Raw genomic sequence first — 20,350 nt, 5'->3', positions numbered from 1 at the left:
TGTGTTGATGACAGGTTTTTAAAAGGAAAAGATACACCCAGTGCAGACAACAGTTACCACACACACACCTCTCCCTCTGCTCTTCGACTCTCAACTTCTATCTTCTACATCTCCTTTTAATCATCCCCCCATTTTACCGTCCACTGAACTGCTAACTCTGTATTCACCCGCCTTCTCTCACTGTATTGCCACGATTCTTAAATAATAGAAATGATCACCATAGGTGGGCCTGCACACAGACAATACACACACACACACACCTGTTATATTTTGAATGGTCAGGACATCTGGTAAAGCTAAATAGCATACAATACCTAGCTATGCCACAAATCTACTGCAAAGTTATATAATAACATAAGTCACGTAGCCAGGGAACAAACTGTATATTTGTGGCTCTAGCAACCACACCCTTGTCACTATGGTAATAGACTGGTTAATAATTCAAGAGAAGATAAGAGTAAATAAACATCAGTCCCCTTGTGTAAGCAGGGTTAGGTCTCCCTTCACAGGTCCAAACAAGGTTATAAAACAGCAAACATTCATGTTGATATGATTTATGACAGAAACGGTGTGTACGTGACATCATTTATTTGTATTTTTTAACCTTTAACTAGGCAAGTCAGTTAAGAAACAATTCTTATTTACAATGACAGCCTACCCCAGCCAAACCCGGACGACGCTGGGCCAATTGTGCGCCGCGCTATGGGACTCCCAATCACAGCCGGTTGTGATACAGCCTGGAATCGAACCAGGGTGTCTGTAGTGACGCCTCTGGCACTGAAATGCAGTGCTTCAGACCGCTGCGCCACATCAAAGCTTAACATGTCTATGTAAACGGTGACAGTATTGGATTTCAACAGTATCACTGAGTGAGACAGGCCAGTAGATGGCTGTATTTGAGGTAAAAGTGTATTTTGTCTGAGGTAGAGTGAAACAGTAACTGGTCTGTGTTGTGGTATTCTGCAGCCTGATAGTCTTTCTGTGTGTCGCTGTCTGATGACAGGCTTCTGGAATGCCAGACAGATCTGCTTGTGAATGTCTTCTGCTCCCTCCTAAAGAACAATAGAAGCTGTCATGAGGGAAGTGAACACTATTATCGTGCAATCACAACAGTCAGTGCCATAAAATATGTTAAACTGACATCATTTGATGTTGTACAGGAAGAACCTTTCCCCTGTTTTAGAAGTATTGCATTTTCTCCTTAGTCCCTAAACATCCTCGCTCTGTGAGAGAAGCAGAAATGAAAGAGAACTTAACTGATGCCAACTACACTAGATTATTGATGCATTCATTCTTTTGATTTATGAAATTTTTCTTGTGAGCACCGCTGTATTTAGTCTTCTGGGACAAAGTTGAGAGATGAGAAGCTGCATGTATAGACAAACACTGAACAAAAATATAAAACGCAACATGTAACGTGTTGGTCCCATGTTTCATGCGCTGAAATAAACAACCCCAGATATTTTCCATACGCACAAAAAAACGTATTTCTCAAAAATGTTGTGCACAAATTTGTTTACATCCCTGTTAGTGAGCATTTCTCCTTTGCCAAGATAATCCATCCACCTGACAGGTGTGACATATCAAGAAGCTGATTAAACACCATGATCTTTACACAGGTACACCTTGTGCTGGGGACAATAAAAGTCCACTCAAAAATGTTGTCAACAATGCCACAGATGTCTCAAGTTGAGGAAGCGTGCAGTTGGCATGCTGACTGCAAGAATGTCCACCAGAACTGTTGCCAAAAAATGTATGTTAATTTCTCTACCATAACTTGTTTTAGAGAATTTGGCAGTACGTCCAACCGGCATCAATCGCAGACCATGTGTATGGCGTCGTGTGGGCGAGCGGTTTGCTAATGTCAATGTTGTGAACAGCGTGCCCCATGGTGGCGGTGGGGTTATGGTATTGGCAACGGACAACGAATACAATTGCATTTTTTCGATGGCAATTTGAATGCACAAAAATACTGTGACAAGATCCTAAGGTATCTGTGACCAATAGATCCATATCTGTATTCCCAGTCATGTGAAATCCATAGATTAGGGCCTAATTTATTTATTTCAATTAACTGATTTCCTCATGAACTGTAGCTAAGTAAAATCAATGAAATAGTTGCATGTTGTGTTTATATTTTTGTTCAGTATAATTAGACAAGTTGACTAACAAATAGCCGTCCCATTGTCAGAAATTCTAAGCATAAAAATATCTAAGCTTAAAACTATCGTTTTCACACAGCCCTATGAAGAAATGTTTTGCCGTCCCTGCAGAGAGAGGGTGATAGAAAACCTGAAAGACCAACAGAGCAACAGAGAGAGCGAGATGTGTTCAAGCTGTGGGGCCACACTGACCTGGGGCAGAACTTAGGGAGTACCTGAGAGGGCAGCAGGCAGACAGCCTCCCCCCAGGAAGGTGACGAGGATGAGGAGCATGTCAGTCTAGCGGCCTACCGTCAGCATGAGCACCAGCAGGGTCCCCATACACAGGGCCACTGTGTGCAGTAGGGCCTCACTACCCGGGCAGCAGTGCTGCTCCTCTGTGGAGGACAATAGAGAAGTTCAATTAACAAATGTGACGCTACTAGGGTCATGTTCAGTAGTGTACACTGGAGCAAAACATTGACTGAAAATGAAAATCTGTGTTCTTATTGGCCAAATTGAGGTCGTACTTCCCGTCATTTCACTCAGTTTTTAAATGTTTTCTGCCCTCCAATTTGTAAGTCGCTCTGGATAAGAGCGTCTGCTAAATGACTTAAATGTAAATGTAAATGTACTGAACAAGACCCCGATCTTTACGTTTCTAAGAGGCGATTCTATTTTTGGTGCTACTGCTCTCAGTTGACTGATTCAACTCATTCTTTGCCTGCTAAGATTGAATGGAAATCAAGTTCTGATTGATCCATCCCCTTGGACTTAGACCGCCAACAGGATGTAGCACATGTTCAGCGGCGCCCAGAACTTCAGAGACTCCCCTCTGACTGGACGTGGTGGTGCACTGTGGCGAGACCGGGCCGAAGGCCAGGACAACGGCTCTCCACAGCAAGGAGAGCGGCCGGAGGTCAGGAGGGTGATGCAGAACGAAAAGTAGCATTCAAAGCTGTGACGGGTGTAGAGCCTAGAGACATGGCACCAGAGAAGTTGGCAGTGACCCGTCAGCAGCCAACGGAGGCCAGGAGGCTGAGACAGCAGTGTAGAGCCCCCTCTTGGAGAAAGTGGAGACTGCAGCTCAGAGCACAGCCCCTGGACAGCCCCTGAGAACCAACACCGGACCAGCATCAGCCGGGTGCTGCCTGGGAGGACATCCTGGAGACAGAGGGATACAGTAACGAATGGATTAAGGAATAAATGGAAGAATGAAGGACACCCAACACAACACTAAAATAACACTAGGAACCAAAAAGAACATGCTGTGTGGATGACAAAACTCCCGCTGTGTGTGCAGGGGATAACTAGAGCAATATATTGGACGATAATTCCACCGATATTCAATAAATAGGATGAAAGGGAATCTCGTGCTTATCTGAACAAGTGAGGCTTTCTCATGATGCATCACTGTCACAATGTAAGAAATCCTCATTGAAGTAAATTTCTTGGACAATTGCTCTTTTGGATGGCAATGTATGAAAATTCAGTGTGGGAAAATGACACCATTTATCCGCTGTAAAACAGTATACCAACAAGTTGTCCCCCCCCTACAAAACAAAAGGAATGGCGAGCGGTTTTCTGATGTCAACGTTGTGAACAGTGCCCCATGGTGGTGGTGGGGTTATGTTATGGGCAGGCATAAGCTACAGACAACGAACACAATTGTGTTTTATTAATGGCAATTTGAATGCACAGAGATAATGTGCATTCATCACCTCATGTTTGTGAGTATGCAGGCCACGGAAGAACTGGGACATTTTCGGCTTCCAGGAATTGTGTACAGATCCTTGCGACATGGGGCCCGTGCATTATCATGCTGAAACTTGAGGTGATGAATGCACGGCCCCATGTTGCAAGGATCTGTACACAATTCCTGGAAGCTGAAAATGCCTGCATACTCAGCAGACATGTCACCCATTGAGCATGTTTGGGACGCCTGTACGACAGCGCGTTCCAATTTCCACCAATATCCAGCAACTTCGCACAGCCATTGAAGAAGAGTGGGACAACATTCAACAGGCCACAATCAACAGCCCGATCAACTATGCGAAGGAGATGTGTTAACAGATGCATATCTGTATTCCCAGTCATGTGAAATCCAATTCGATTCACTGATTTCCTTATATAAACTGTAACTCAGTAAAATCTTTTAAATTGTTGTATGTTACGTTTATATTTTTGTTCAGTATAGTTATTGTATACATTACAAATTTAGAGTGTGTGGGCATGTGGAACGGGCAGACATTTAACGAAAAAGCCACACAAAAAGCACAAAAAACATAAAGCAACTCCTCTCCTAATGTACCAAAACAAAAACAGTGGATTATTTCATCATACATATATTGAAGAAAGGCTGCCACTTAAGTACTGTGATCGGTTTGTTTTACTTAAAACATTTAATTAAAGTATTGTGGCTGGTGGGGGTCTACTTGGGGAGAGTCCACCAAGATGGGATGAGTGGGGGCCTCATGCACACCTCAGAGAAGTGTCTGATGCCCTCCCAGTCACCCCATCCCAATCCCCCGGCTAAAGCTCCTCTCCTTTCTTACCAATAACCACCATTGAATCTTAGTTGTTATGATAAACAAGGAATAATAATGATTCAACATCCTTTCCTAATCTGTCCAGGAACCCATTCATTTTACACTGGGTTTGCAAGTCACAAAAAATCAAATAAAATTACATTGTAGTATAATTAAGTGCTTCCTTCTCCTTCTCCTTCTCCCAAACCAAATCCAACCCTCTCCACCACCCCCTCCCAGTTCTCCCCCCTTTACCCCACCCAAGCCAAGCTTATCACCACCTCCCATCACTGCCCTCTCTTAACCACCCAGGCCAAATGAATCCCAACCTCCCTCCCTGCCTTCTTCTCAGACACATTTACACCCCTCTATACATCTACTTACTCATCCATTCACACACAACATATACCTTATGCCTCCGCACACCCATTCTCTCCCGCCCTCCTACACAGATTCATATTGACCAAATGATTAGTACATTTTTGGATGCATTTTCCCTTAATTCACCAGAAACAACAACTTCACAGCTATTTGTTTTAAAGCATATCCCAGGAGGCAATGCCCCTGGACCCCCCTAGAGGTGTGTTGACACCAGAACCCATGACCCTGACCCCCCGGAATATCCAGTGACAGCCCTACGGGAGAACTTAGGACCACTGGGGAGAAGACCTGGTGGCCCACAGACCAGTCAGGAGCTAGAACTGCAGCGCAACACTCAACCCATGTCCCCCCACCGGCCTGCTGCAAGTCAAGACCTTGTCCTTTCCTTCTCTTTACTCTCTCCATCCGATTCAGAACCACTGGTACAGGAGAGAGATTCAAGTAACGTTGAAGTTGTGTGTACCAATAATGTACACATAAACACTAAAGCATACAATAATATAATTAATGAATAAAGGTTATTTCTACACTTGCTCTAAATGAAGAGGTCCTTTAACGGGGTGGCAGGTAGCCTAGTAGTTAGAGCGTTGGGCCAGTAACCGAAAGGTAACTGGATCAAATCCCTGAGCTGACAAATCAAATCAAAGTTTACTTGTCACGTGCGCCAAATACAACAGGTGTAGTAGACCTTACAGTGAATTGCTTACTTACAGGCTCTAACCAATAGTGCAAAAAAGGTATTAGGCGAACAATAGGTAGGTTAAGAAATAAAAGCAACAGTAAAAAGACAGGCTATATACAGTAGAGGCTATAAAAGTAGTGAGGCTACATACAGACACCGGTTAGTCAGGCTGATTGAGGTAGTATGTACATGTAGATATGGTTGAAGTGACTATGCATATATGATGAACAGAGAGAAGCAGTAGTGTAAAAGAGGGCTTGGCAGGTGGTGGACGGGACACAATGCAGATAGCCCGGTTAGCCAATGTGCGGGAGCACTGGTTGGTCGAGCCAATTGAGGTAGTATGTACATGAATGTATAGTTAAAGTGACTATGTATATATGATCAACAGAGAGTAGCAGCAGTGTAAAAGAGGGGTTGGGGGGGCAAATATTTGATTACCTGTTCAGGAGTCTTATGGCTTGAGGGTAAAAACTGTTGAGAAGCCTTTTTGTCCTCTACTTGGCGCTCCGGTACCGCTTGCCATGCGGTAGTAGAGAGAACAGTCTATGACTGGGGTGGCTGGGGTCTTTGACCATTTTTAGGGACTGTCTTGGTGTGTTTGGACCATTCTAGTTTGTTGGTGATGTGGACACCAAGGAACTTGAAGCTCTCAACCTGCTCCACTACAGCCCCGTCAATGAGAATGGGGGCGTGCTCGGTCCTCCTTTTCCTGTAGTCCACAATCATCTCATTAGTCTTGGTTATGTTGAGGGAGAGGTTGTTATTCTGGCACCACCCGGCCAGGTCTCTGTCTCGTTGTTGTCGGTGATCAGGCCTACCACTGTTGTGTCGTCTGCAAACTTAATGATGGTGTTGGAGTCGTGCCTGGCCATGCAGTCATGGGTGAACAGGGAGTACAGGAGGGGACTGAGCATGCACCCCTGAGGAGCTCCAGTGTTGAGGATCAGCGTGGCAGATGTGTTGCTACCTACCCTCACCACATGGGGGCGGCCCGTCAGGAAGTCCAGGATCCAGTTGCAGAGGGAGGTGTTTAGTCCCAGGATCCTTAGCTTAGTGATGAGCTTTGAAGTTACTATGGTGTTGAACGCTGAGCTGTCGTCAATGAATAGCATTCTCACATAAGTGTTCATTTTGTCCAGGTGGGAAAGGGCAGTGTGGAGTGCAATAGAGATTGCCTCATTTGTGGATCTGTTTGGGCGGTATGCAAATTGAAGTGGGTCTAGGGTTTCTGGGATAATGGTGTTGATGTGAGCCATGACCAACCTTTCAAATCTCTTCATGGCTACGGACGTGAGTGCTACTGGTCTGTAGTCATTTAGGCAGGTTGCCTTTGTGCTCTTGGGCACAGGGACAATGGTGGTCTGCTTGAAACATGTTGGTATTACAGACTCAATCATGTTGAAAATGTCAGTGAAGATACTTGCCAGTTGGTCAGCACATGCCCGGAGCACACGTCCTGGTACTCCGCCTGGCCCCGCAGCCGTGTGTATGTTGACCTGTTTAAAGGTCTTACTCATGTCGGCTACGGAGAGCGTGATCACACAGTCGTCCGGAACAGCTGATGCTCTCATGCATGCCTCAGTGTTGCTTGCCTCGAAGCGAGCATAGAAGTGATTTAGCTCGTCTGGTAGGCTCGTGTCACTGGGCAGCTCGCGGCTGTGCTTCCCTTTGTAGTCTGTAATAGTTTGCAAGCCCTGCCAGATAAGACGAGCGTCGGAGCCGGTGTAGTATGATTCAATCTTAGCCCTGTATTGACGCTTTGCCTGTTTGATGGTTCGTCGCAGGGCATAGCAGGATTTCTTGTAAGCTCCGGGTTAGAGTCCCGCACCTTGAAAGCTGCAGCTCTACCCTTTAGCTCAGTGCGAATGTTGCCTGTAATCCATGGCTTCTGGTTGGGGTATGTACGTACAGTCACTGTTGGGACGACGTCCTCGATGCACTTATTGATAAAGCCAGTGACTGATGTGGTGTACTCCTCAATGTCACAAGGTAAAAATCTGTCGTTCTACCCCTGAACAAGGCACTTAACCCACTGTTCCCCGGTAGGCCATCATTGTAAATAAGAATTTGTTCTTAACTGACTTGCCTGACTCACCATTTAATATTTGCTCTAATGTAGACCTATAGGTAAAAATAATAGTATCTCACCTGGATGCTTGATTGAATAACTGAACTCTCATAAGATTATGGAGCGCTGAGATTACACATGCACCAACTAGACCTGAGGAACACACATGCACACAAGTTACTGTCCTCTTCATCATCATCACCATCATCAATAAAGTTCCTCACCATTATTGTATCATCAACACCATAATTGAATGACTTTGATATCAAGCAATAAAAGCAATATTTTTTGAGGCTAACGTTAGCTAGGTGGCTAACGCTAATGTGATAGGTTCTTGGACCATGATAGCCCGGTCGATGTGAATGGGGGCGTGCTCTGCCCTCCTTTTCCTGTAATCCATGATCAGGTCCTTTGTCTTATTGACGTTGAGGGAGAGGTTGTTGTCCTGACAACACACTGCCAGGTCTCTGACCTTCTCCCTATAGGCTGTCTCATCGTCGTCGATAATCAGGCCTACCACCGCCGTGTTGTCGGCACACTTAATAATGGTGTTGGAGTCTTGTGTGGCCATGCAATCGTGGGTGAACAGGGAGTACAGGAGGGGACTAAGCATGCACTCCTGAGGGGCCCCCGTGTGGAGGGTCAGTGTAATGGATGTGTTGTTGCCTTCTCTCAACACCTGGGGCAGCCCGACAGGATGTCCAGGATCCAGTTGCAGAGGGAGGTGTTTAATCCCAGAGTCCTTAGACTGCTGAACAGTTCATCAAATGGCTACCTGGACTATTTGCATTGACCCCCTTTTTTTGTGCAAACGTTCTTACTTTTTAACTCTGCGTTGTTGGGAAAGGGCTCATAAGTAAGCATTTCATGGTAAAGAATGGCATTCTATTTGTCTATTTGGCTGTCTACCACAAACTGACATGCACAGCTTTCTGGGTGAGGTTCTGTCTTCTCATGGGTCCAGCAGGCAGAGTTCTACAGACAGATGTGAGATGCAGGAGATGGCACCTTTTTTCATACCACGGTCAGTTGCCTACAGAGTAATATGAGAAGAGTGCAATTGCTGAACTTATGTAGATATTCCAAACTAAGTGTAGTGTAACAGTTCCATTTAGAATAAACCATCCTTCACCTAATACTGTAGAAGCAGTGTTCTGCTAATATAACAATGTGCAAACATTATACCTTCCTGTATGGTGTCCGTATAAGACAGGAGTTCCCTGACATATTTGAAGAATAAACAGGGTCCCTGACTTTATGACCTAAATTATTCTATTTACACTTTGTAGTAAATTTTGACACTAAAGTGGAACTGACAGCGTTTTAACTACTTTGCAGATATGAAACAAACAGACATAACTTAAGTCAAAAATATAAAATTCCCAATTTATGCTACAAAACCAACTTTATAAGAGGTTTTAAAAACAACATTCCATGACGTACACTAAAGCCTTGTTGGCAGAATAGATGGATGCAGTTCAATGCATTATTAATATAATTCACCAATACATTTCTTGATAGTCCCAAAAATATCACCATCAGGATATGAATCACAGCTGACCTGGTACATTGTTTGCTGCCTCCACTCTTTCAGTTTCCATGACTCAATATTTTGGACAAAAACAGATGAATGTAACTAAGGCTGGGAATGTCAATACAATCAAACCAGCAAGGGCAATGATCACAAGTCAGTCATAACGTGGCTAATAGGCTAGTGTATATATTTATGTAGCAAGCTAAAAACACAGAGCCTAACGTTAGCTAGCTAGCTGCTAGGAGGATGTCATGTCATTGGAGAGTGGGTGAGTGACAGGCTGACTTTTTCACCTCATATCGTTTTTCGGTGGCTATACACAGCTAGAGATGCAGGTGTAATTTGGTTAGCTAGCAAGAACTTGTGTTCGCAAATTCACTCTGGCTAGCTACTCTTATTTCAGAGCACTCTCATCTGAGTGTGCCAGAGGACAGAATAACTGATGAACTTACGAACGTGCAACACCAGCTGAATATGACCGGTGCCAGTAAAGTAGGCAAAACAAGTCATAGTTAGTCACGAACACTCTAGATAACATGTATACAACCTAACCAGCATTGATTTTCCCAGTAATATGGTCAGTGAGGTGTTCTCTCATTTGTGTCTGGAAGTAGCTAGCTAGCAAGCTAGCCAACTTTAGCCAGTTACTGTAGCTGGATGCTTGGTTGCGGGCAAGCTACAGAAGGAAGAGTAGTTTCCCCGTCGTTTAGCAGTGCAATTTTGACGGCCAACTAGCTGAAACAGTTTGAGAGGGTTTTTCTAATGTTCATTCGTCAGATTTTGGCTCATCTTGCTGTTGTTATTGATGTGCATAACTGAGGGAGAGAGCCTATCTTTTCATGGTTGTTTGATCAATGGGACTGTAAAGTTCCCAAATGAAAGAGGACTCCTGTGGTATTGACATTTTTGCAGAAATCCATTCGGGTGGCTTTTGGCGAATGCGTTCTAATGATCTAAAGTTGCGCTGTTGCAACTACATGTAAACACACAGTCCAGTTCAAAGTGAATGATTGCAGACCTGTATGGAAAATGACTTGTTGCATAAAGGCCTACTGTGGCTCTGATTGGCTATGGTGGACTGGTCTGCGTAGACTCCGTTCCTGGATGAGACAAATGTTTTTATTAGGTTTTATTTACTGCGGTGTCTATTAATTCTCCAATCGCACGGCCGCTTTCCCACGATATAGATATAGAATTTTAAAAAATGCCTTAGTATACTTAATTCCCAAACATTCCAAGAACTTATGAAAACGTGAAAATGACCATATCTAAGTGCTCGCTTGTCTGCCCGACCAACCACCCTCGTTTTGATTTTGCCTTCAAAGTAACCTTCTGTCTTATGTAACCATCCCAAACGTAACATATTGTAACGACCCGGTATTGTGTTCTGTGTTTGTGGGTGTGTTATGGTTCTCATGGCTACTAGCAGGGGTTAAATATGTCAGGACAGATGGAAAGGTTGGGGGGGTATGATGGGTAATCCCGCGGGGTTTGGAAATGCATAAATAGGGGTTACTGTGTCATCTCTCTCTCTTCTGTTCGGGCCTTGATCTGTTCCTATGAGAGTGACCCTTAACTCGACATGGTATAATTGTGTACGTTCGGCATTTAGCGGCGTGGGCTGTGGCCTGAACAATAGCCCAGTTTAGGAATAAACCTGTGTTCTGACCTGCACACCTAGAGTCCGTCTCTTTTCTCTTTATGACCCAGCCGGGTCATTACATTGGTGTCAGAAGTGCTTTCGAACTACGGGATCGAGACTAGGCGAGGTAGCTGTTCAGTATAGGCCGGGTTGGCTTTAGCGTGACTCGCATCTACGGTCATGATGCTTGGGGCGAGGCGGAAAATTAAGGAAGAGTCGGACAAAGTGTCCGTTGTGGGCTCGGGGGTACCCGGTCGGGTGGGTCGGGCGGCGACTGCCGTAGAAGAGCTGGAGAGCCACATGGCGGGAGTTAAATTGTCAGTCAGCAAGATGGCAGAACTGGCGGGTTTTCCTTCACACCGCTCGAGAGCAGACGTCACGGCGACGGGGATATCGACGTCACCGGGTGCGGAAATGGCTGGGCCTGCTTATGTAAACAGAGATGGTAGCGGCCTATTGCCATTAGCCACGGTAGCGGCTAAACTACCAAAGTTCAATGGACAAGGTAAATGGGAAGTTTTTTTCACTCAATTCGAGTTGTTGGCTAGAGCCGGGAGGTGGTCTGACGAGACGAAAGCGTTACAGCTTGCCCTGAGCCTGGCAGAGGAGGCGTCGGAATGCCTGTTAACGCTAGCCCCGGACGAGAGGGGCGACTACGGTGCGCTAGTGGAGGCATTGGGGGGCCGTTTCGGCAGCGACGCGCAGCCCAACATGCTGCGGATTGAACTGAGTAACAAAAAGAGACTTCAGGGGGAATCATTAAAGGCGTTGGCAAGTGGTATTCTGAGCCTGACCAGGCGGGCTTATGCAACTATGCCGATTGGGGTGCAAGACGAGCTGGCACGGGACAGTTTTATTAGAGCGCTCTCTTCCACCGAACTGGGTAAGCATGTTCAGATGGCGGACCCACCATCTCTGCGGGCTGCAGTGGAGATAGCCAGGAAGAGGGAGCTGATCTGGGGTGAGGGAGTGAGAGTGGAAGTCGCCAGTCAACCAGAGGTGAGAGCAGCGGTGGCTGGGGTGCCAGGGGTCACAAAACCAGAGTGGGTTGACGAGTTGGGCGGGCTAGTCAAGACTGCTTCGCTTGTCATGGAGAGGGGCTCCAGGCAACGTCGCAGTGTCAGCTCAACTCCTATTGTCTGCTGGGGTTGTGGCCAGCCTGGCCACATTCAGCGGGAGTGTGGCAGATTCTCCCGTCACCAGGGAAACGACAGCGGGTTCTCGCGCAGGGGGCAGCGCGGGCCCACCCCCCCGCCCCCGAACCCACTGTAAGCAAAAGAGGTACCCAGCAGCGCAGACAAGAGGGTGGGGACCTGCTTCCCCAGGGTGTAGCTGCCGCCGTGTTTCCTAGTCCGGTAGTTGTGGTGGGACGTACCACCGTCGGGGACTTCTGCAATGTCATCGTCAAGGTAGAGGGGGTGGAATGTTTGGCCCTGGTCGACACGGGCTCTACAGTAACCCTGGTGAGACCAGACATACTACCTGTTGGGGTGCGGGTGGAGCCGACCCTTGTCCAGCTACGGACTGTCACGGGGGAGCTAGCCCCCATGTTAGGGAAGTGTCAGCTATCTGTGACTGTGGGGGGGAGAACTGTGGGGTGTCCGGTGTGGGTAGCAGCGGTGCAGGACCCCTGTATACTGGGAATGGACTTTTTGAAAAACTGTGGGGCTCAGTTGGACTTAGCGTCGGGCACTTTGAGGCTGTCGGGGGGGCCCACAGTGGGAATGTCGCCTTCGGGAGGGCCAGCAGGGGGCAGGGCTGTCCCTCCGTCTTCCTCCAAGCTTGCAGAAACTCCACCGGTCATCCCGGCTGCTCCCTTGGTTGTTGTGCCATCCCAGCAGCTGTCTCCGGCGGCGACAGCCTTCACTCCCCATCATGGTGCAAGCACAGGCAGCCCAGTAGCCCAAAACACACTGGCTCCTTCACCCCATCAGCCCGACGGGGGGAAGGAGGAAGCTATCGACGCCGTCGAGGCTGTGTGGCTGAAGAACTGTCAGGGTCTGGATGAGAGACAACAGAGACAGTTAAAGCAGCTGCTGTTGGACTTTAAAGATAGCTTCGCTTGGGGGGAAGATGAGGTAGGACAAACGCACCTAGTTCAGCACGAAATAGACACTGGGGACGCCCGACCCATTAAAATTCGGCCCCGTCGTATTCCCCTTGCCAGGAGGGAAGCAGCAGACACAGCTATTGTTGACATGTTGCGGGCTGATTTCATTGAGCCATCAGATAGCCCATGGTCCGCGCCGGTCGTCATGGTGCCTAAGAAAGGGGGTAAACTTAGGTTTTGTGTTGACTACAGGGGCCTAAATTCTGTCACCACTAAAGACTCTTATCCCCTACCGAGGATTGATGAGTCGCTGGACCACGTGAGAGGGTCCTCGTGGTTCTCCTCCCTTGATCTGCGCAGTGGCTACTGGCAGGTGCCCCTCTCGCCAGGGGCACGTGAAAAAACGGCCTTCTCCACAGATAGGGGCCATTGGCAGTTCAAGGTGCTGTGCTTCGGGCTCTGTAATGCTCCTGCCACCTTTGAGAGGCTCATGGACAGAGTGCTGGCGGGGATTCCGAGAGACGAGTGTGTTGTGTACCTAGACGACATATTGGTGCACGGCACATCGTTTGAGGGGGCACTGGGGGCAATTAGGCGAGTGTTGGAGAGGATCTCGGGGGCGGGGCTAAAATTACATCCGGGGAAGTGCCATTTCATGCAAAGGGAGGTGGCGTTCCTGGGGCATCAGCTGGGTGGTGAGGGCATCAGCACGATGCCAGACAAAGTAGAGGCTGTGAGGGGGTGGCCAGTTCCAGGGGGGAAAAAAGAGGTTAAGAGCTTCCTGGGGCTGGCATCCTACTATCGTAGGTTTGTGAAGGGGTTTGCGGGGGTAGCGGCTCCTTTGAACCACCTTCTCAAGGAGGACACTGTTTTTCAGTGGACCGAAGAGCACCAGCGGGCGTTTGAGGCCCTCAAACGTGCCCTGATGGAGGCCCCTGGCCTCACCAGACCCGAACCGTCCGTTCATCCTGGACACCGACGCAAGCAATGAGGGTTTGGGGGCTGTGCTGGCTCAGCGTGGTCCTGATGGGGAACACGTAGTAGCTTATTACAGCAGAACTTTTGATAAGGCTGAAAAACGCTACTGCGTGACAAGGAGAGAGCTTTTGGCTGTCGTGGCAGCAGTACGCCATTTCAAGTACTACCTGGGGGGCCTGCCGTTTGTGGTCCGGACGGATCACTCCGCCCTGCAGTGGCTTCTCTCCTTCAAGGAGCCAGAGGGTCAGATTGCCCGCTGGCTGGAGGAGCTGCAACCCTACGACTTCCAGGTGGAGCACAGAGCCGGCCTTCGCCACAGCAATGCAGACGCCTTGTCCCGCCGCCCGTGTGCTGAGGATGGCTGTGGGTACTGCGCCAAACGGGTGGAGCGAGAGAGAGAACTGTGCAGGGAGGAGGGAGTCACCGCCACGGTGAGTCAGCTGAGTGTGACAGAGTGCCGGGAGCTTGAGGCTGTGGACGTTGGGGAGTGGAGGCGTCGCCAGGAGGAGGACGCAGAGCTGCGTCCTGTGCTGCGGTGGGTGGAAGAGAGAAGACGACCGCCGTGGGGGGACGTAGCCCCTCTATCACCAGTCACCAAAGGACTGTGGGCTAAATTCACAGTCCTTAGAGTGGCTGAGGGAGTGCTCCAGAGGGGGTGGAAAAAGCCAGCGACTGGAGAAATTACGTGGCAGGTAGTGGTGCCCAAAAGGCTGCAGGGGAGCGTGTTACAGCAGCTTCATGGGGGAGTAGGCGCAGGGCATTTTGGGGTCTCCAAAACGTTAAAGCGCATGCGTAAAGGCTTCTATTGGGCCAGGCACAGGAGGGATGTTGAGGACTTTTGTAGGCAGTGCGACGAGTGTGCTGCTAAAAAAGGACCTCCAGGTCAGTCACACGCCCTCCTACAACAATTCCCAGTAGGGGAGCCCATGGAGAGACTGGGGGTAGACATAGTAGGGCCGTTTCCAACCACAGACAGCGGTAACAGGTGGATTCTAACCGCTATGGACTACTTCACCAAGTGGCCGGAGGCTTACGCTCTCCCAGACCAGGAGGCAGAGACAGTAGCTGATGCGTTGGTGGGGGGAATAATCAGTCGGTTTGGGGTGCCACAGTCTATTCACAGCGACCAGGGGAGAAACTTCGAGTCACGGGTGTTCTCAGAGTTGTGTAGACGGTTAGGCGCGGAGAAGACGCGCACTACTCCGCTTCACCCCCAGAGTGATGGGCTGGTGGAAAGATTTAACAGAACATTAGCACAGCAGCTGGCCATCGTTACCTCAAAACACCAGAGAGATTGGGACACCCACTTACCGTTTATTCTTATGGCGTGTAGGTCGGCTGTTCAAGAATCGACTGCGTGCTCCCCAGCACTACTAATGTTAGGTCGTGAGTTGCGCACCCCAGCCGAACTGACGTTTGGCCACCCTCCTGATAATGACGACGGGGTTTTGCCTGGCCCGAACTATGTGCGTCGTCTGCAGAACCGGTTAGAAGCGGCTCACACCTTCGCAAGAGAGCAACTCGAGAACGCAGGGGTGCGCCAAAAGCGCCACTACGACTCGCGCGCTAGGGGGAGGCACTTTGGAGCGGGAGAATGTGTGTGGCTTCACAACCCCACGCGCAAGAAGGGGCGGTGCCCAAAGCTGGACAGTGCATGGGTGGGGCCGTGTCTGGTGATAGAGAGAGTGGGGGAGGTGACGTACCGGGTGGAGGTCCCCCCACGGAGCAGGAAGGTGGTGGTCCACCGGGATCGATTGGCACCCTACAGAGGGAGGAAAACGGTAGGGAATGGGAGTGAGGTCTCTGATGTGAGCCCACGGGAACAGTCTAACGAGGAGACTCTAGCGCAACCTGAGCCTGGGGAGGGGGCTGCTTCTTCGGAGGGCGCTGGAAATGACATTGGGGCAGAGGAGTGTTCTGGGGGTTCACCGGTGAGAGTCACGGGGAGGCCCAAGAGACTGATGCGACCTCCGGGTCGTTTTAAGGATTTTGTTGTGTAACCCTAGGGGCTAGGGTTTAGAAAGGGGGGGGCTATGTAACGACCCGGTATTGTGTTCTGTGTTTGTGGGTGTGTTATGGTTCTCATGGCTACTAGCAGGGGTTAAATATGTCAGGACAGATGGAAAGGTTGGGGGGGTATGATGGGTAATCCCGCGGGGTTTGGAAATGCATAAATAGGGGTTACTGTGTCATCTCTCTCTCTTCTGTTCGGGCCTTGATCTGTTCCTATGAGAGTGACCCTTAACTCGACATGGTATAATTGTGTACGTTCGGCATTTAGCGGCGTGGGCTGTGGCCTGAACAATAGCCCAGTTTAGGAATAAACCTGTGTTCTGACCTGCACACCTAGAGTCCGTCTCTTTTCTCTTTATGACCCAGACGGGTCATTACAATATCATACTAATTTGAGTGTTGCGGATTGACATTTACTATGTTACGTCTATTCTATGAGACCAGGCTGACCGACTCACCTTGCAAAACCCAATCAACAGGGTTGGAGTCAAATGCCAGCCATACCGGAATCTGCAGTATCCAGTTTGAGGGAGACTTTTTTCAGTTTTTTTCCTGACTCGCACTATCCCCACAAGTATTTGTTTATTATCTCATGTTAGAAATTTCTATCCCAAAATGTAGAGTGATATTGTCATTGATTAGATAGGCAGTGAGAAGACCAAGTAGGGTGAATTAATATCCTTTTCTACTCAACACGACACCCTTCCGATAATTGTCATGTTGCCTTCATTTTCACCGCATTGATCACTTGTGTGTCCTCTCCATGTTGCCGTTTCAATGGTCGTATGATAGTGTTCTGATAGTGATAGTGCCCCCCGTCTGTCTGAGTAGGTCTATCCGTTAAATTATCAAAAAGGGTTGCAAATAAATAACTGTTATAGATAGGCTTAACTATTCAACAATTCTCAAAAGCACCTTACCTAAATATAGATGATTGCTTGAAATTGCATCAAGGGAATCTGACTGATTACATTGGAGCATAATGCTTATAAGACATGAATGATCAGAAATTAGGCTGGGCTACTCACCTGTGCCTTCAATGGAGTCTGTAACAATTTTAAAAAGTAGAAAGATCTAGAATAGCAATTCAAAAGGCTTAATACAACAATTATACATATATACTTCAGTTCAAGTTATTTTTAATTTCTCTCATCGAATCTTTAGACACACATAAGTCAAGGCATTTTTATTTTCACACATTGCATGGAAAAGACAAACATATAAGTAAAACTGTAGGCTCAATATTATCCAGGTCACTAACCCAGACTAAAAAGCACATATTACATGGACTTGGTGATCTGACCAAACTTAATCTTGTTTCATCAAGAATGGGCCTTCTAGTGCACAGTTTGACTTTTGACCTTAAGGCTTAGTCATGGAGTGAGCCTCATCTTACATATCAACCTTCAACATCACTGTCCAGCAATTTGCAGTGTCTATAAAATCAAACTGAGATAGATCGAGTTTTTTAAGTCAAGTAATATACACTGAATGTACTAAACATTAGGAACATTTCATGCTTTTTCCATGACATAGACTGACCAGGTGAATCCAGGTGAAAGCTATGATCCCTTATTTATGTCACTTGTTAAATCAATTTCAATCAGTCTAGATGAAGGGGAGGAGACAGGTTAAAGAAGGATTTTTAAGCCTTGAGACAAGTGAGACATGGATTGTGCATGTACAGTGGCTTGCGAAAGTATTCACGCCCCTTGGCATTTTTCCTATTTTGTTGCCTTACAACCTGGAATTAAAATAGATTATTGGGGGGATTGTATCATTTGATTTACATAACATGCCTACCACTTTGAAGATGCAAAATATTTTTTATTGTGAACAAACAAGAAATAAGACAAAAAAAACGGAAAACTTGAGCGTGCATAACTATTCACCCCCCCCAAAGTCAATACTTTGTAGAGCCACCTTTTGCAGCAATTACAGCTGCAAGTCTCTTGGGGTATGTCTCTATAAGCCTGGCACATCTAGCCACTGGGATGTTTGTCCATTCTTCAAGACAAAACTGCTCCAGCTCCTTCAAGTTGGTGTCACACCCTGATCTGTTTCACCTGTCCTTGTGATTGTCTCCACCCCCTCCAGGTGTCGCTTCTTTTCCCTGGTTCATTTATCCTTGTGTTTCCTGTTTCTCTGTGCCAGTTTGTCTTGTATGTTCAAGTCAAACAGCATGTTTGTCCAGTGCGCCTGCTTTTCTATTATCTTTTACTAGTCCTCCCGGTTTTGACCTTTGCCTGTTTTTCTGGACTCCATTCCTGCCTGCCTGACCAGTCTGCCTGCCCTGACCTTGAGCCTGCCTGCCATTCTGTACCTCTGGAACTCTGAACTGGTTTTGACCTTTTGCCTATCCATGACCATTTTATTGCCTACCCCTTTTGGATTGTTAATAAACAGCTTGGACTCAAACCATCTGCCTCCTGTGTCTGCATCTGGCCTTATAGTTGGATGGGTTCTGCTGGTGTACTGCAATCTTTAAGTCATACCACTGATTCTCAATTGGATTGAGGCCTGGGCTTTGACTAGGCCATTCCAAGACATTTAAATGTTTCCCCTTAAACCACTCTAGTGTTGCTTTAGCAGTATGCTTAGGGTCATTGTCCTGCTGGAAGGTGAACCTCTGTCCCAGTCTCAAATCTCTGGAAGACAAACATGTTTCCCTTCAGAAGTCACATAATTAGTTAAATAACGCCCACCTGTGTGCAATCTAAGTGTCACATGATCTGTCACATGCGCTCAGTATATAGACACCTGTTCTGACAGGCCCCAGAGTCTGCAACACCAAGCAAGTGGCACTATGAAGACCAAGGAGCTCTCCAAACAGGCCAGGGACAAAGTTGTGGAGAAGTACAGATCAGGGTTGGGTTATAAAATAAACTTTGAACATCCCACAGAGCACCATTAAATCCATTATTAAAACATTGGAAAGAACATGGCACCACAACAAACCTGCCAAGAAAGGACCGCCCACCAAAACTCACAGACCAGGCAAGGAAGGCATTAAATCAGAGAGGCAACAAAGAGACCAAAGATAAACTTGAAGGAGCTGCAAAGCTCCACAGCGGAGATTGGAGTATCTGTCCATAGGACCACTTTAAGCCGTACACTCCACAGAGCTGGACTTTATGGAAGAGTGGCCAGAAAAAAATAAGCAAACACTTTTGGTGTTCGCCAAAAGGCATGTGGGAGACTCCCCAAACATATGGAAGAAGGTACTCTGGTCAGATGAGACTAAAATCTAGCTTTTTAGCCATCAAGGAAACCGCTATGTCTGGCGCAAACTCAACACATCATCACCCCGAGAACAATGAAGCATGGTGGTGGCAGCATCATGCTGTGGGGATGTTTTTCATCCGCAGGGACTGGGAAACTGGTCAGAATGGAAGGAATGATGTATGCCATTCAGAAGGTGATTGGACAAAATAGAATATTTAAATGCCTTTGAATGGGGATTGGTAGTAGGTGCTAGGCGCACTGGCTTGAGAGTGTGTCAAGAACTCCAACGCTGCTGGTTTTTCACACTCAACAGTTTTCAATGTGTATCAAGAATGGTCCACCACCCAAAGGGCATCCAGCCAACTTGACACAACTGTGGGAAGCATTGGTGTCAACATGGACCAGCATCCCAGTGGAACATTTTCAACACCTTGTGGAGTCCATGCCCAGATGAATTGAGGCTGTTTTGAGGGCAAAAGGGGGTGCAACTCAATAATGTTTTGTACACTCAGTGTATATCAAGCCATTATGTATCCTTCCTGTTAACCAGTGAGGGAGTGCAAGTCTATTCTGTGGAATTGAGAGCGTCTCCTTCTCCTCGTCTCTCCTTCTCTCAACCAACTTTCCACACTGGCATCACAAAGAGCGTCTACTGCTCGTCTCTACCAACGGACCAGTCATTCATTCAACTCTGTCCACCATATGAGGCTTTTGTCTTAGCTCCGGCTCTGATGAAGACAGCAGGCAAAAACATGTTTTCATTTTAAAATCAACTTCCAGTGTCCTCCAAGATTTGCTGAATATCCTCTTCTCTTCAGCTCTGCTTCTGGATGTCCTGAAAGGCCTGTTGTCTCATCAGGTCCCAGAAGAGCATGCTAAGAACAGTGTGAGGGCACAGGCGGAAGAACACCGGGCCCATACCTTTATACAGCCCCAGAAGACCCTCTGTCCGGCACACCTTCACCAGACAGTCTGAGAAGCCCAGGTACAGACGACCCTAACAGACAGGCAAGAGAGGCAGAGAATAAAGCTGTGAGTTCAATGGCTAAAGAGAGTTACTTTATAAATCTGTGAGTTCAACAGCTAAGAGCCAGAGGTATACAGT

The 20,350-nt window shown here is 47.5% G+C and overlaps 1 protein-coding gene across 3 annotated transcripts in view; it reads right to left on the bottom strand.

The window, feature by feature from the left end:
- Positions 1-723: 723 nt before the first annotated feature.
- slc25a34 (solute carrier family 25 member 34) overlaps positions 724-20,350 on the bottom strand; it is a 33,459-nt gene continuing 13,832 nt past the window's right edge. The window contains exons 6-9 of one of the 3 annotated variants that reach the window (XR_005478487.1): positions 20,167-20,242; positions 7,884-7,956; positions 2,355-3,305; positions 724-1,052 (exon numbers count right to left, since the gene is read on the bottom strand). Coding sequence is in view for 1 of the 3 variants with exons in the window: in XM_039013644.1 (XP_038869572.1) it covers positions 20,060-20,242 (183 nt within the window). In the remaining 2 variants the exon portion in view is untranslated. Of the gene's footprint in view, positions 1,053-2,354; positions 3,306-7,883; positions 7,957-19,669; positions 20,243-20,350 lie in introns of those variants that run through there. The other 2 variants (XR_005478488.1, XM_039013644.1) reach the window with 2 other exon arrangements.

Source organism: Salvelinus namaycush, chromosome 2 (assembly GCF_016432855.1).
Source record: "Salvelinus namaycush isolate Seneca chromosome 2, SaNama_1.0, whole genome shotgun sequence".
NCBI classification, from domain to species: Eukaryota; Metazoa; Chordata; class Actinopteri; order Salmoniformes; family Salmonidae; genus Salvelinus; species Salvelinus namaycush.
The sequence above is the reverse complement of the archived record's forward strand: the minus strand, read 5'-3'. Positions and strand labels throughout refer to the sequence as shown.